General features: G+C 38.7%; 1 protein-coding gene across 3 annotated transcripts; it reads right to left on the bottom strand.

The window, feature by feature from the left end:
* On the bottom strand, positions 1-14,931 carry TPX2 (TPX2 microtubule nucleation factor). 3 transcript variants are annotated; one of them, XM_072414280.1, is made up of 17 exons: positions 14,814-14,931; positions 10,684-10,825; positions 10,158-10,241; positions 10,007-10,073; positions 8,455-8,559; positions 8,242-8,364; positions 7,618-7,748; positions 6,995-7,149; positions 5,903-6,083; positions 5,657-5,795; positions 4,990-5,203; positions 3,338-3,436; positions 2,970-3,140; positions 2,738-2,884; positions 2,339-2,450; positions 1,880-2,067; positions 1-766 (listed from the first exon to the last, which is right to left on the bottom strand). In XM_072414280.1, exons 2-17 carry the CDS (start codon positions 10,766-10,768, stop codon positions 656-658), a joined length of 2,112 nt encoding a protein of 703 aa, XP_072270381.1. In that variant the 5' UTR covers positions 10,769-10,825; positions 14,814-14,931; the 3' UTR covers positions 1-655. The 3 variants fall into 3 exon arrangements, with proteins under 3 accessions (XP_072270381.1, XP_072270383.1, XP_072270382.1); XM_072414282.1 differs by having other exon boundaries at positions 1,880-2,046; XM_072414281.1 differs by lacking the exon at positions 14,814-14,931 and adding an exon at positions 14,785-14,801.
* Positions 14,932-15,735: the final 804 nt, after the last annotated feature.

Genomic DNA, 15,735 nt, shown 5'->3' with positions numbered 1-15,735 from the left:
CCAAGTATTAAAAGTTTATTTATAATATTAAAAACATATATAAAGGTTTAGCTTATAAACTTAAAACCTGGTCAAAGTATTGGAGATGCTATTTAAAGCTGAACTACAGACTGTTCAATAACATCAATTAATGCATTACTGTATTTTTTTTTTTTCTTTAAATACAAAGCAGTGAATTTTAATTGGCATTAGTCTACTGCTTACTCCCATGTCAAAACTGTGAGAAGGGATAAACAGAACACCTATAAAAGTGTATCTAACAGCTTGTCTAAATTTCAGCTTTAAATCAATGTCATTATCATTGTCACAAAGAATCTATTGCCTAAAAATTAGGCAATGAGCTGAAAACAAGTTGACCATTTTACAGAAGGAAAGAGACAAGGGTGGGAGAAAATAAAAATGCCTATGTGGGAGTTTAATGTATGTTTATTGGAAAAGTTCAACTGTACACTAAAACGAAAATGTTGGTTATAGCTAATATTTACAGAGATTTTACATTACCCCGTGTAGTATTTGCACATTTCCCAAAAATACAGACCTTATAACACTACTCTCTTTTAATCCTTTTTTTTTTTCCTTGCCCCAGTAATGTATTACTTCACAGGTATTGTGTTACTTCAAAACATTAAAAGAATAAAGGGAAGAAATTTTCAGATCAGATCTTAAACCTGTCTGAAAAATTAGGAGATTTGGGAACAGTTAGGGGAAGGTCGCTTGTTTTGACGTCTACGGGTTTGAACTTTCTGACTGGCTGGGCCTTGTGAACCTGAATGAAAAGAAAAAAGAAAAATATGTATTAGGTATAGTAGGGAGTGGTTAGAATTCCCCCACTGTGATTTATCTCTACTTTTTCTACTATTACAACCGAAAGTAGGATAGCATATGAAATTTTCCTCATCACTGTGACTTATTGAAATCATGTATTGTAGTGCTCGGTGGTAGATTCCTGCAATTGATCTAGAGGCATTGCAGATAGATAATTTCTTGGTAACATTTTTCACGGGACAAAGAGGGTAAATCCCCACAATTGGGACTTGGCTTATAACCCTGCGGCCAAATTGGTACTGAAAGGCCAGAGCAAATATATTTTTGTGAAAACTGACAAATCATTGAAACCACACAAAATTTTTGTTCAAAATGCCCTACCAGAGATTTGGTAAACCATTTCTAAACTCACTCAGATGCAGTGACACACCTGAAACAATCATACAGATATCACAATTAATGAACACCTGAGCTGTATACACATTCTGGGTCAGGGATTCAGGTTGAGGAGGAGATCACCAACCAGGCAAGCTGGATAATATACAACCCAGTCAACAAGGCAGTTTATACCTTGTGAACAAAGAACAAGTTCATTGTAGGGTAAAAAGTAACAATAAAATATCAGAGCTATCTAAATTTAAGCTTAAGTTCACTGGGATCAGTTCCATCTACAATATTTTATGCTTTACAATAGGCTTAGTAACATGCAGTTAAAAACAGTTATGGCTCCCTGGGTAACCATAAACTATTTTGCTTCCTGTTATGATGAGGTATTATCAGACTTAAAATAAGTGAAAAAAATCTAGGTAATTGACGTTAAAAAAGACAATAGATATTTTAGCATTTTTACTTATGTTTGTGTTGTGATAGGTTGGTTCTTTACTTTCTGATAAGGAGCCAAAGCATTTTCCACAATAACCAAAATTATCATCAACGGGTTACATGTCTAAAGATATACACACGTGCAATAATTGTTTTTGGAAATAATCTTTTTAAAATTATATATATTTGAAAAGATCCTCTCCAAAGAGATATATAGATATAAAATAAAGCATACAATATGCATTTGTTTGTCTGTATTTTAGCTATAAAGATATACTTTCAAGAGACTTACTATTTCATGTCTTAAGCGGTTAATCTCCTCCTGTTCTTCCTGCTCCCGCCGCCTACGCTCCTCTTCTTCCATAAGACTTTTCTGGGCCTCAAGCTCTGCTAGACGCCTCTCAAACTCCTGGCGCTCCTTAGCACGTCTCTCTGTTGCCAACTCAAAGCTTTCTTGAACTATGGAACCAGAAAGGCTCTCTAAGTTTAGAAAAAAAGGAGAAAATTGGTGCAACAAAGAGTAGGGAGGGCACTGCTGGTGGGTCATTACCTTCGTTTCTGCAGTATCGATTCCAAAGTAAAACCTAAAATAACTGCGAAAGCATGGCCCATTAACAGTACCCTGCAAAGAGTTCCCCACCAAGAAGCCCTCAAAAACACAAGTGCAAGACTATATCTAAGAAATGTGTGCCAGTTAAGTGAACTAATAAAAAGCATTACTGGAGGGGGTCTAACGATAGTGAGCCTTTACCTGTCAAGACCCGACTTTCCTTCTTGGGCACAAAAGGCTCTTGGTGGGTCACAGTGTTGGGTCGTGCTTTAAACACTGACATTTCCTTCTGATGTTTAAGTTCTTCTTTAACCTAAAAGGGAAAAAAAATAGGTAGGTGTTGCCAAACATAAGAAATGCCATATTGGTATAAACAGAGTTTTTTTTTTTTTTTTTTTTTTTTTTTAAAGTGGCAGTTGTCAAAAAAAAAAAAAAATATATAGAGTGCACTAAACATAATGCAGACTTTGGTCCACTTTAAATGTTATCTTTGCCATTTTTACCTGACTATAAAAGTTGCAAGGCATGTACAGATGTAGATTTAAATATTCACCAGACATCTTTATCTGATGTTACATTCTTTTTCGCTAAAGTCCTCACCTGTTGTTTCCAAATGTGAAGCCTGGTCTCTCCTCGTTTATCAATCTCCAACTTAAAAGGCTCTGGTTGTGTTATCTCTTTTACCTTTTTTTCAGGAAGGCTGATGTGGTCAAAATCAGGAAGAGGCTGAGCCTTGAACTTTGGAGCCTTGATTTTAAAAACAAAAAAAAGATATATAATCTATTGTTGAACATCCTAAAAAGGATATTGTAATTTTGTAAAACTCAATTACTTCTGCATGCCGGAGCTCTTCAAGCTTCCTCTCCTTCTCTTCTATCCTTTGGCGATCGCGTTCACTAAATGAGAAGGGACACACTTCCACTTGTTTTTGTTCCACTAATTTTGGCTTGAACGGGACTCCAAAAAAAGGCATTGGATTTGCTTTGATAGGGACTGGTTCCTCCTGTAAACAAGGAACATGTGACTCATTAATCTTGCTTGGAAACTTCTTGTGTCTGTTAGCCTTCAAAATGAAGCCCCTTTGGACCTATGCCCAGGCTGTACAACATTAAAGTTCAGTTATGACTATTAATACATTGAATCACAACATCCACTCCCCATCCACAAAACACTGCTGATAGTGCCATGATCTGTACTTACTTTTTGTTCTTCCGTGGAAACCATGCGAACTCTGTTCTTTAGTGCAAAAGCAGGAGATTGTGGCACAGTTACGGGAAGCAATTTCTTTCCAGGAACGCCCTAAAAACGCAAGAAAAAAAGAAAAAAAAAAAAGTTTAACCCCCCTTCAAAATAGTACCAAAACTAAGCACCTAGTTACAAGATCTGAAGAGAAACTGGGTATCCCCTTTTGGTGTGTTTTCCAGAGTCACAAACAAATTGCCTTCCTGCAAAAACTGGAGGTTGAGAAATAAGTTTCCACATTCAGATAGTCCACGGACAGATAATAGAGATGGAAGAACAAGGCCCTTGTAAATGACAATCTTAGGCAAGGTGAAAGGTCAAGGATTTTAGGCAAGGAGAGGCCCACAAACAGAAAGCTAACCCTTAATAGTTCCCAGTACCAGACTCATTTGCAAGAAGGTAAGGATTTGTTTTACACACTGAAATCCCCTACAATAACAAAGCTTTGTAATTGTTCAATGTCCAAGGATAAATCTTCTAGAATTGTACTGCCAAGCCTTATAACTAAATGAGAAGCGGAATGTTAATAAAGTAGGAAAGAAAGGATACTCTTAGACTAGCAGTACAATGTCCAGCATATAAAAATATGGATGTGATATGGTCCAAAAGGAATGTCCAATGTCTAATCCACCTATAAACAAAAAAAGTAACTCACAGGAAATAGGACATCATGTGCTCAAGACATAATGTGCTCATCGAATAAGAAAAAGTACATTTTAGATTAAATGTCCTAATTATCAGTTCTCATTATATAGCATATTCACTCCTGAATACAGAAAGAAAAAACAGCATCAGAAAGCTTTTAGATAAGAGTACCTACAAGAGTGTTTATTTGTTACAACAATGATTGTTATTGCTTAACCACCTGAGCGATAACCCCGACCTTGGTTCGGGTTTAAAATAATTACAATTATCGATAACCCCAAACTTTTATCACTGTATGAAAATACAGTGAGAAAAGTTCGGGTTTATCGATCACTTACCCGGTCCCGCTGCGATCATCCAGCGTCGTGTTCCAGCGTCGGGTGCCCTCTCTGGGAAGAAGAAGCCGGCCGGCTTCTTCCCCCTTGGTAGCGTGTACGTCGGCGCGTACGATTACGTCAGCGCGTGTGCGGGAAATTCAAATTGAAACTCATTCAAACACATTTTGTATTGGATTGAATACAAACTCCTGTATCCAATCCAATACAAAATAATTAAAAATAAATACAAAGTTCGTACTTGGTAAATTCAAACTCATTTTGTATTGGATTGGATACAGGAGTTTGTATTCAATCCAATAGAAAATAATAGAAAATTTATTTATGTGGTTTTGTCTATAGGTATGTGACGGACACTAGGGAGGTGTTTTAGAAAAATATATTACTATACAGTATACATGATATCTACTAGAACCCTGTTCGGACATAATTCTGTAAGTTACAGGTCTACAATTTAAAAAAAAAAAAAAATTCATGAAAAACAGTAACGCTTTTGGAACAGAAATCTAGACATCAGGTGGTTAACCTAACACCCAGGTGGTTAAGGCATCAATAGGGCACTGTAAAATATTTGGTACAGGAAATGAAGACATTTATAGCTAGCTCCTTCAGCCTTAACAGAGCACTTACCACAACATCCTTCAATATCTTGGAAGGACATGGCCTTGAATGGAAAGTGAACGGCTCCTCTTCTTCTTCTTTCTTTTCACGCTCTTGAATTCGTTTTTCTATTTCCAAATTAAAACCCACTGCCTTGGTGGGCTCTTTAACAGGAGGCTTCTTTGGTAGGATTGGTCCACCCTCCAAAATCTTTGGATTGAGCTCTTGGGCTTTGAACTTGAATCTAGGGCAAAATCACAAGCAAGATGACAGGACTAGCTGAAAAAATATGCATCGGTACGGAAGTGTCATTACACCCCATGCAAGATTTTAAAACATGAACTGCAGCTTAAGACCATAACTCATTCCAGGTTTTATGATTACACGGTATTTATATAGCACCAACATATTTCACAGTACTGTACAAAGTCCATAGTCATGTGACCAACTGTCCCTCAAAGGTGCTCACAATCTTTTGGGGGGGGGGGGGGGGTGTTAGCCATATACCCAACTGCATGTTTTTGGAATGTGGGAGGAAACCGGAGTACCCGGAAGAAACCAACACAGACACGGGGAGGGGAACCTGCAAACTCCATTGCAGATGGGGCCCTGGTCGAGATTTGAACCTGGGACCTAGCGCTACAAAAGCCAGAGTACTAACAAACAAACAATACAAGGGAAATAAAAGATTACTCACTGCTGAAGCTTTTCAAGCTCTTCTGCTTCAATCTCAGCTGAACTTTTGCAAGTTGGTGGCCGGTGTCGTTGCTTTGTCTGAAGCTGTGGGGTCTTTGGAAGAGTCACCCTGGCCTTCAGTGGTTTTACTGGAGATGGCCCTAGGAAGCAGAATACAATTTAAAATATAAATAACTAACATAGGGAAAAAAACCCTATGAAATTAGGCGCTCATCAAAATAAGCAATTCTCAAATCGTACTACTTACCTTCCATCTCCCTTTTCCGGCTGCGAAGGTGGAATCGTTGTGGAGTTCTCTTTTGGAAGGCTAAGACTTGTTCAGCAGTGGACATGTATTCTGATGTTGTGGTTTCCTCGAGTTTCCTTTTGCTGCTCTTCGAGAGGTTAAAGGGTTTGGGTATTGTACGACCCAATTTAGTATTGTGTACCTATCAGACAAATGAGTTAGAGTTAAGAAATACATCAAAACCCATGGGCAGAAAGAAAAATAAAGGGTTCTAATAAAGTTTAGCTACCTAAAAATGTTAAGTAGATTTATTTTTAACTAGAACAGTAGGGTACAGGGCTTAGTTCCCCATATTGCTGGAATGTGCCTAAAGTGCATTTTAAAGTTTACACCACTGCAAAGGCAAACTGACTTTGGTAATTATATATGAGAATATGCGAGGGGCTTAATGTTCTGAGTGGCTGGAACAACCTCATCACTGAAATAGCACCGCTACTACAGTTCCTTGCGTCTATAGGGGCCATACATAAGCAGAGAGGCAGCTGGTCTATAGATGCGAGTGATGCCGGGAATTGTAGTAGCGGGGCTATTTCAATGCAGCGGTGGGCAAGCTGCAAGTCATATTTAGGATTCCTTTGGGGGCAAAAAAAAAAAAAACATTGCGGACCAGATTTAGCCCCCAGGCCAAAGTTTGACACCCCTGACCTAAACCTTGCACACCAGACAAACCCTTATTACAATGACACCACAATTCCTGGCATGAACTATATGGTTTTTTAATAAGGAAAAACTGTACAGCCTACATCAGGGGTGGGCAAACCTTTTTTTAGTCAGGGGACTCCCATCTAAAATAAAATTTGACAGAGGCCAGGCAGTGGAGTGGGCGGGGTTTTGCCATCATGACGCCACTGAATGTGACGACATGATGGCATAACCCCACCCACTCTCCCATCGCAGATCTGAGCCCGAGCCCCAGATCCGGGGGACGTGTTCCGCGGCTTTGGCTGGTGCGCCCCCCCCAGCAACTATAAGTGACAGTGGGAGACAATACTGCTGAACCTTCCAACCGAAGAACACTTTATAAAATGATCTAGGTACTCTTAAAGATCTCACCGGAGATGGTGGATGCTTTCTAAGTTCAGAAGTGAAATCCTTATGTTTGTATTCTGTTGGTTGTTCTTCTGGATGCCGCTTGAGACGTTCATCAGTATGAAAGTGGAAGTCCACAGGTTTGGTAGCCTGAATAGGCACTTTCTTTAAAGGTTGATCTGTGAAATTTCCAAAACAGAATAAGAGCATGAGTGTTTTAAAATAATGAAGAGTGGTTTATTGTTTCAGGTACAACCTTTTTTTATTTTTCCTCCAATAATAATAGAAAATATTATAATAGAAAAAAAGTGGTAAATCTGTCTGGATGTTGGAAAGTTTTTTTTTTTTAATTCACTTTAACTATTAGGGTAGACTATGATTTAATGTGAGTATAGTGTAAAGTAAAGGCACAAGTTGTAACACTATCTCTTCCACTTCAATTTACTTTTATACAGGTATAGATAGTGCATGTCTGGATAAACTAAATGGTATGCCACAAAATATGCTAGGTAATACTAATGAATCATTGACTGTAATAACATGACTTCAGGACAAGCATGTAACACTACACATAGTACTCTGTAATCCCGAGCTGTAAATTTAGCTTTAGTAAGAGGATTTAGGATAAAAATCTCAAACACACAAACCTCCAGCTAGAACAGATTTCAAAGACTCTTGATTCTTTTTCAGCCTCTCAGCAAGTTCCTGCTGAAGCTGCTGCACCTTTTCCAGTTCTTGCTCTTCTGAATTCTTCACCTTCTGAGTGAAATGTTTACGCCTGATGGAACACACATACCCATTTGGCACATATTTCAATACAAAACTGATTATAAAAAAATCATGAGAATGTTTGCTATAATCTAAAGGAAGTAGTTTGAATTAAAAATCAATTGGTTAGACCATTTATTTTTGGGTAATCTTGTTTCCTAATCTTAACATTTAGAACCATTTGGTGTATTATATTTATGTGTTCAGGACCCACCTCCGTCTTGGCACATTTGTGCTGAAAAAGACAAAATTCAGACTGAGTTTACCTAATGTCAAGAACAAAGGGCAACTGTGCAGCTAATTTACCTGCACTGCCATGTAAGAGAAAGGTAGAACATCAAATGCTTTCTACACTTGAGAAGCCTTGAGTATTTATCGTTATTTTAAGCAACAAATACAACTGAATACTTGCGGGGCCCACTAAAAGCCCACAGTTTGTGAGCATCCAATGGCAAAGTCCAATATTTCCTAAAATCATAAATGTTAGCATACTGGTGTCTTACTTCAGAACTGTTGGAGTGGAGGGCAAATTGTTCCTGGGCCTCAACCTTGGCGACCCATCAGCAACGCTTGTGGACAGACCTTTGTTGATAGTAGTGTCTACAGATCTGCATCTTGATGAAGACCTGGAGTCATATTAAAGAAATTAAATCAAATATAAGCTCATCATAGATACTCTCAGAAGTAAAAAAAAAATAAAATCTTTAACTACATACAGCTTTGCCCTTTTCATAGGAGGCTGCTCTTGCACTTTCTTCCTCTCAGCTCTGATTCTTGCCATTTGGCTTTTCCTTTGTTGGGCTGATAGACGTTTGGAAGACCTTAAAAAGTAGACATTTAAAGAGTAAGAAACACACTAAAAGTAGTAAACACCTTTGTTACTGTTGAGCATTTAAAATTTGTCAAGTTTTGTTAGAGACACCATGGGAAGGAGCACTATCATTTTCCCACTTAAAATAAGAAGAGTTTCTTTATAAAATCCTTAACATTAATCCTTCACATGCCCTCAATATTTATGAAGCGGTTATAGTTTTTGCCATTTCTTCTATCGTATACAGCTTTATATCCAGCTTCAATCTGTTACCATCTTGTAAGCCCATGCAAAGCAGCACAAAGGCTGACAAAGGTTGAGACTTTGGAGAGTGGCGACAGTCTAAAGCTGGTTGGCGAGTTAGCATGTTTGGGTTCTTTTTTTTTGTGAGAGAATGAAGGATATAGATCAAACTGTCAAAAACCATTGACAGTAATAACTTGCATGCTTGTCTGGACTACAAGACTGAATGATCTTACAAACATTCCCTGTGCATAGACACACACATTGTATCAGCAGTGAAAAAGCTGTGTAAACAGACTAATGAAGTATATCTGGAATTAGGTTTTTACTTTTATACTTTTTTAGGTTTTTACTTTTATTAGCTTAACCGCCTCGGCGGTATTACCGAGTGTGGCTCGGGGTAAATTTTATGTACTAAAAACAGTAACACTCAGGGTAGCTTAAAAAGATGCTACCTTTTATACACATTGATCTCAGTGATGAAGTTAAAAAAAAAATAAATCTAAAAAGTTTATTCTATTATTGTACCCTTGTTTAGACAGATTTAACATTTTTTAAATAAAATTATTAAATTCTTAAATAAATAAATAATAATAAAATAAATAAATTATATAAAATCTTATCGCTAATCTATTTCATTGTTTTTTATAATTATTTATTATATTAAAATTTATGATTTGAGTTTCAAACTTTATCATACCCGGGAGTTATTGCAAACAATTATAGGCTTAATTATTAAACAAGTGTCCACACAAAACCACGCAGTACGCTTTTGACATAAAAATACTGACATAACTAGACCGCCAGGGGGTGTTTAAGACCAACCAAAATAAAAAGATGTTATTAATTTAAATAGGGGAATAACTGGGTGTTCATTGGCTACAGTTGTCTTGAAAAGCTTTGAAACGGTAGCAGAGTCATCTTCCTGGAAAGCATGCAGTACATTTGTCATAAATCGAACCACAGACACATTCCATTAAATGTACAATTATTCTTGGAGATTCATACTTAAATATTATTATTAAACAGGATCTATATAGCGCCAACATATTATGCAGCGCTTTACATTAGATTACTTAAATAAACATAAAGCACATTTTAGCCATTACAAAAAAAAAAAAAAGAACTAAAATTCTTCTTTAATTAGTCATTTCCGCGCACAATGTAAAAAAATATATGATTAACAAATAAACTTTATGCAGACCACAGCTTACCTCCTGGCCTGTGTCTTTGGAGTCTTCTGTTTTTTTGGACTTTCTGAATTTAAGGGGACCACGTTTTCTGTCAAATAACACATACTGTTAGCCAGAAAGCCATTTTATATACACATGCACAAAACAGTCATGTGACAGCGCACATTCTTACCTGTTTGTGTTACATTTTCACTTTCAGTGACCTCTGTGGTCATGTCCGACTCTGGAGGAATGTTTTCTGCATCTGTAACTTTATCTATATGAAAAAAAAACCCATGACAAATGTTACAAAAGTTCCAATTATCAAGGGCCAACGCAAAGGTCCTCAACTCCAGTTTTCAGAATCAACATACAGGCAGATTATGGTACAAAACATACATATGATCCATTCCTTACTTTAGTCCCTGCTGTTTATTAGAGAATTACTGAAAACGTGGGCAGATCCTGGTCCTCCAGGGATAGAGTTGGGGACCCCTATGCAAAACAACATTTCGGGATGCAAGCAGTGGGCCAGATTTTTGTCAGGAGTTATGTAAATACCTAAAAGCTTCCATTTGCAGGTGCACGTCTGGAGGATTACAGACCACGGAGCCAGTCAAATGAGTACATGTTGTCCAATGGGAACAACTACCATGGAACTGTTATCAATACACTGCAAAAGACATTTTACAAATGTGTAGATTTTATAAAAGCCTTACCAAACCAGGAGTCTACATTATTATCATCTTCACCAAAGCTGCAAAAAGGAACATCATAAGAATAGGATTCCTGCAGGTCAGACATGGCTGCCTTGCTTGTGACGACTAGTTTGACTGAACTCTGCTGTGCTCGCCTTCAAGCCTGTATTACAAAGAATAATGCATGTCACACAAAAGCATAAAAAAGACAAAATATCAGGTGACAAAGACTGGGAATAAATTGTTTCCTTATAGTAGACATGTACAGGACATTCTGTATTCTCTCTATAAATACCCAAGTTGATAATCTCATTCAATCCTTTTTTTTTTTTTTTTGACAAGGTCACCGTGACCATAATATGAACAATAACAGCACCCTTCTATGAAGACTCATTTCCCACTTCTAACCTTGCCAGTCCCCCTACAGCCAGCAATAAATACCCCTAGTGTCAAATAGCGCTAGATTCCAAAGAAAGCAGAAGGGGGTAGGCAGTGTTCTTGGACACAGTTTACCCTAGAAACTAGCTGCTATGCCAATATACATGGGGAACATGTGAAGAGGAATAAGCCTCCCCCACATGCATATTTCCCCATGATGTATTCTTTAAATCAATAAAACAAAGGAGGTGCCAAAAATATAGTATGCTTGCAGCTGTGGCTGTGTGTATATGGGCTTCCTCTGAATCTATGATTGCGGGTATGGATAACCTAAATCCCATGACAGATGTCTAAAAGAAGACATAGTATTGTTGCTGCATCTTGATAATGTGTACAGGGTTTGTTTGTTCATCTATCACTTATTTGATGTACGACACGGCATAATATGTTGTATGTTGGTGCTACATAAATACTGTAACAAACAAGCACTGTACACACATTACCATCACTTCAGATGAGCATGACAACCATCTGACGTGTAAGTGTGTGTGTGTATATATATATATATATATATATATATATATATATACATACACACACACACACGTTTCGCCAATCGGCCTCTTCAGGGGATGTATAGAGCGTGTTTATTAGACTGTAAAACAAGGTAAAATTAACGCCCATCATCAAATCTGTTAATCCCGGGGACTTGTTACACAAAGTATAATTTACGCGCTGTATGAGAAGCCTACTGGCGAAATGCGTCGGTTCTGAGACATTGCTTGTACTTCTATTCTGCTTTAGGGATTACTATGTCCAGCCTAACTGGTCTATTTTACCATGAAAATCAATGGGTAAAGACCAAATAGTATTGTACATTGTATGTACCACAAGTTTGTTAAAGCGGAACTAAACTAAAACAAAAAAAAAAAAAAAAAACTTACTTTTAATCCGGCAGGTTCGTCCATGACGTAGGTATCTAGGGAGGCTCTGCGCTCCCATTAAAGCCTACCTAAACTCAATTTTGACCTTATATAGAAGGTTAGACACCCCTTTTATGTTAAGTAAAAATTCTGTTTGTTTTTTTCAGTGCAACACCCTTTTCAAAAATAAATAAAAAAAAGGATGCAGCACCGCCCCTAATTCTCACCTAGGTCATAGAGAATGAATAGGAGCGCAAAGCCTCCCAGGATACCTAAGTCACCCATCCCGGGAGGCTGTTGGGTGCTCCCTCTGCACATGCCCAAGCATCTTTTCGTGAAAAGAGAAAAAAATTGCCCATCTCACGTATGCGCAGTGACATCGGCAATTTTTCCACCTATCTAGGTCACCAGATTTCACACCTGGGTCAGGTGACGTAGGTAGAAGAACCAGGAGAAGATGCGAAGATGGAGGTGCCTTTGTGGTGTCTCCACGTAGACAGATGCCGCGATGACGTGGGACCCGATGGAAGAGACCTCCGGACCGATCAACAGCCCTGCGGGATTAAAGGTAAGAGATTTTTTTTTGTTTTGGGGGACTCTAAGTCTTGATTGCCGCGGCGAATATTTTTAGCTTACATGTAAGAGTTGTCTACCCTTCTATGTAAAGTAAAAATGTTGAGCTTAGGTAGGCCTTAACCACCCTGGCAGTAATCACCAAGTGTGGTTCGGGGTGAAATTTCATTACAATAATCCGTAAACCCAAGCCACACTTAGGGTGGAATTGCGGGCTTACCTAGCCCAGGGTGTCCTCCAGCGATACCAGCCCGGCATCTGTGTCCATTTGGTGATGCTTGGCTGGCATCTGCATCCCCTGGCCCAGCATCCCGGTGTGTGAATGTTGAAAGACGCGAGGCTAGGGCATACAGATACCAGGCAGGAATGCGACATGTGTGCGCGTGACTGACGTGCGTTTGGGGGGGGGGGGGGGGCGCGGGACCAGCGGAAAATGTAAAGTATTTTTAAATGTCAAATGTACTGCTTTGACATTCAAAAATACTAAATTAATTATACCACCAGGGAGGTTAATTACTTTTAAAAATTTTACCTACAATACAAATCTCTTGAATGAAATAGAAAAAAAAAGTCCTTTTTCTGTTTTTCCTTATACGTTACCTATACAGGGTGGCAGCACAACATGCGAGACAGGATGAGTAACTCTTTTGTACACATTTAAAGCAGAAGAAAACACAAAACAATAAAACCCACTTACCTTCAATCCCATAGATCAGTCTGCCCGTCAGGAAGTTTATTCCATCGGGTTTCAGGTCTTCCAAGTATTTGTCCCTGTGGTGGCACACTGGGCGTCACCATCTTTGCCTCTTATTCGGGGTTCTTGTTACTACATCACCCGACCCAGCCGTGAGATCGGGTGAGGTAGGTTGGGAAAAAACATGCTGATCTCACTGCTCATGCGTGAAATTAGCAATTTTTTACCCTATTAAAGAAAGGGCTCCTTCTGCGCATGCCTGATATGCTCGGGCATGCGGAGAAGGAGCAGCCAAGATCCACCTGGGATGCGTGACGTTGGTTTTTCAGGAGGTTAAGCACTACCATTAAAGCGAACCTAAACTCAGAATTTTCACTGTACATAAAAGGGTAGACAAACCTCCTAGGTATGGCAAAAAATGTTTTTTTAATTGCAAACAAATAACAAAAAAAGGGTGCAGCACCACCCCTTAATTCTGAATGAATGGGAGCACAAAGCCCCCCAGGATACCTACATCACGCATCCCAGGGAGGCTCTTGGGTGCCTCCTTCTGCACATGCCTGAGCATCTTGGGCATGTGCAGAATAAGCCTTTTCTTAAAAAGGGAAAAAAATTGCCAATCGGCAAGTTTTTTTCCAGCCTACGTCACCCAATCACGCACCTGGGTCAGGTGACTTGAGAATAAGAAAGCAGAAGAAAAAGATGGTGGCACCCGGCGCGCCGCCTCAGAGATGGATGCCGGGAGCAGATGGAAGACACCTCTGGACCGATCAACTGTGCTGCGGGATTGAAGGTAAGTGGATTTTGTTTTGGCCATTTTTCAGTACCTTTTTTTTTTTCAATGGTGTTACACCTTAAAAAACACAAACTAAATTTTTACTTTTAATAAAAAGATTGTGCACCCTTCTACGTAAAGTAAAAGTTCTGAGTTTAAGTAACAATATCCTGTCAAAATTCTTGCAAACTATGCCGCCATTGTTACTGGATATTGCTATGAAGCACAAAACCACTATATTAGGGACAGGGAGGAAGGGATGAGTTTTATAATCATATACTTCCTGTGCTAAAGGTGACAACAATACAAAACAGGAAGTGTTCGTTGTCACCCAATGACAGGAAGCGTGTCAATAAAAAGAAAAAAAAAAGTAAAAAAAACAATGACATGAAGGGATAGAAATAATGCGAAATATATTTCTGTGCTAGTATTTGGATTTGCCCCAATGACACAAAATATATAGATACCCCTATTTCTTGTACAGCGCTACATAATATGTTGGTGCTATATAAATCTTGTTTGTTTGTTTTTTATATTAATAATAATATACATATATATACACATAAGTACACTTTTTAACATGCACACCCTATATTTATAAAATAGTTAATATTTTCACTAATATTACTGATTTTTTTGTTTCCTGGCAAGCATTGTATACTCTTATATGGCCCATACCTATGACAAAACCAACTTACGCTGCCTATTTCCTAGCAAATCATTTCCTCAGACCCTGCTTCTCCTCACCGTACATTACATCCCCCCAGGCTCCCTCTCACCCTCTCCGGTAATCCCCGGGACTTCTTACCGACACAAGGCTCGCTTCTCTGCCGCTCCCGCACGTTACCAATTTAAAACTAGACGCACATTCCAAACAAGCCAATCGCTGCCTTCCGACGTCACTGTGCTATTCTATTGGTCAGAAATCTTCTTTGTGAACTCTGGGAAATGTAGTCCGACACAGGGGCTGAACTACGTCTCCCAGTTTAAAATGGACTCGCATCCCATGATTCCTTGCGGCGCATTTGCGCAGATCGCCTCTTCCCGCCTTCTTTAAGTGCTAGGAATGTGAGGTAGTTTTAGTATACAAGGCCTTTACAGTTTATGTAGGGATGTGGGGATACAGGGTGCCTATTGAGAGCTGGAATACTGTTAGTTATTCGTTAAAATGTATAAACAGAGAACAGGGTGTTAATTTAAAAATATGCAACTTTAAAAATACCATTCAACTGTTTAGTTTATAGCAATTTTAATAACACAACCGGATATAAAGTACGTGAATCATCAAATGAAAATGTATGAAACATAAAATATCCCTCTTCCCTTCAGGAAAGAATTAATATCCTTGCTGGCCCAGCTCCTCTGTTTTTCACCCACTAAAATAACCTCTAATGTAGTTGCATGAAAAGAGAAAAGGTGAATAATACAAAGCCATGTTCATCCAGAGTTCTATTACCAATCTAATGGCGGCTGTATAGCTGCGGCCTGAGGCGTGACATGTTCTTTGTTTCAGACCAATGGTGTAAGGGGGAATTTCTCCTACTAATTCGTATTATGAAGTGTTCCCCTAGACATGAAAATATTTCAGGGAAAAGGGTACCCAGGGTATGATGGCAGGTTGTATGTGCAGGGATAGGGTACCCAGGGTATGATGGCGGGTTGTATGTACAGAAATGGGGTACCCAGGGTATGATGGCGGGTTGTATGTACAGAAATGGGGTACCCAGGGT

This window comes from Pyxicephalus adspersus, chromosome 6 (assembly GCF_032062135.1).
Source record: "Pyxicephalus adspersus chromosome 6, UCB_Pads_2.0, whole genome shotgun sequence".
Lineage (NCBI taxonomy): Eukaryota > Metazoa > Chordata > Amphibia > Anura > Pyxicephalidae > Pyxicephalus > Pyxicephalus adspersus.
Note: the sequence above shows the minus strand (reverse complement) of the source record. Positions and strands in the feature narration are given on the sequence as shown.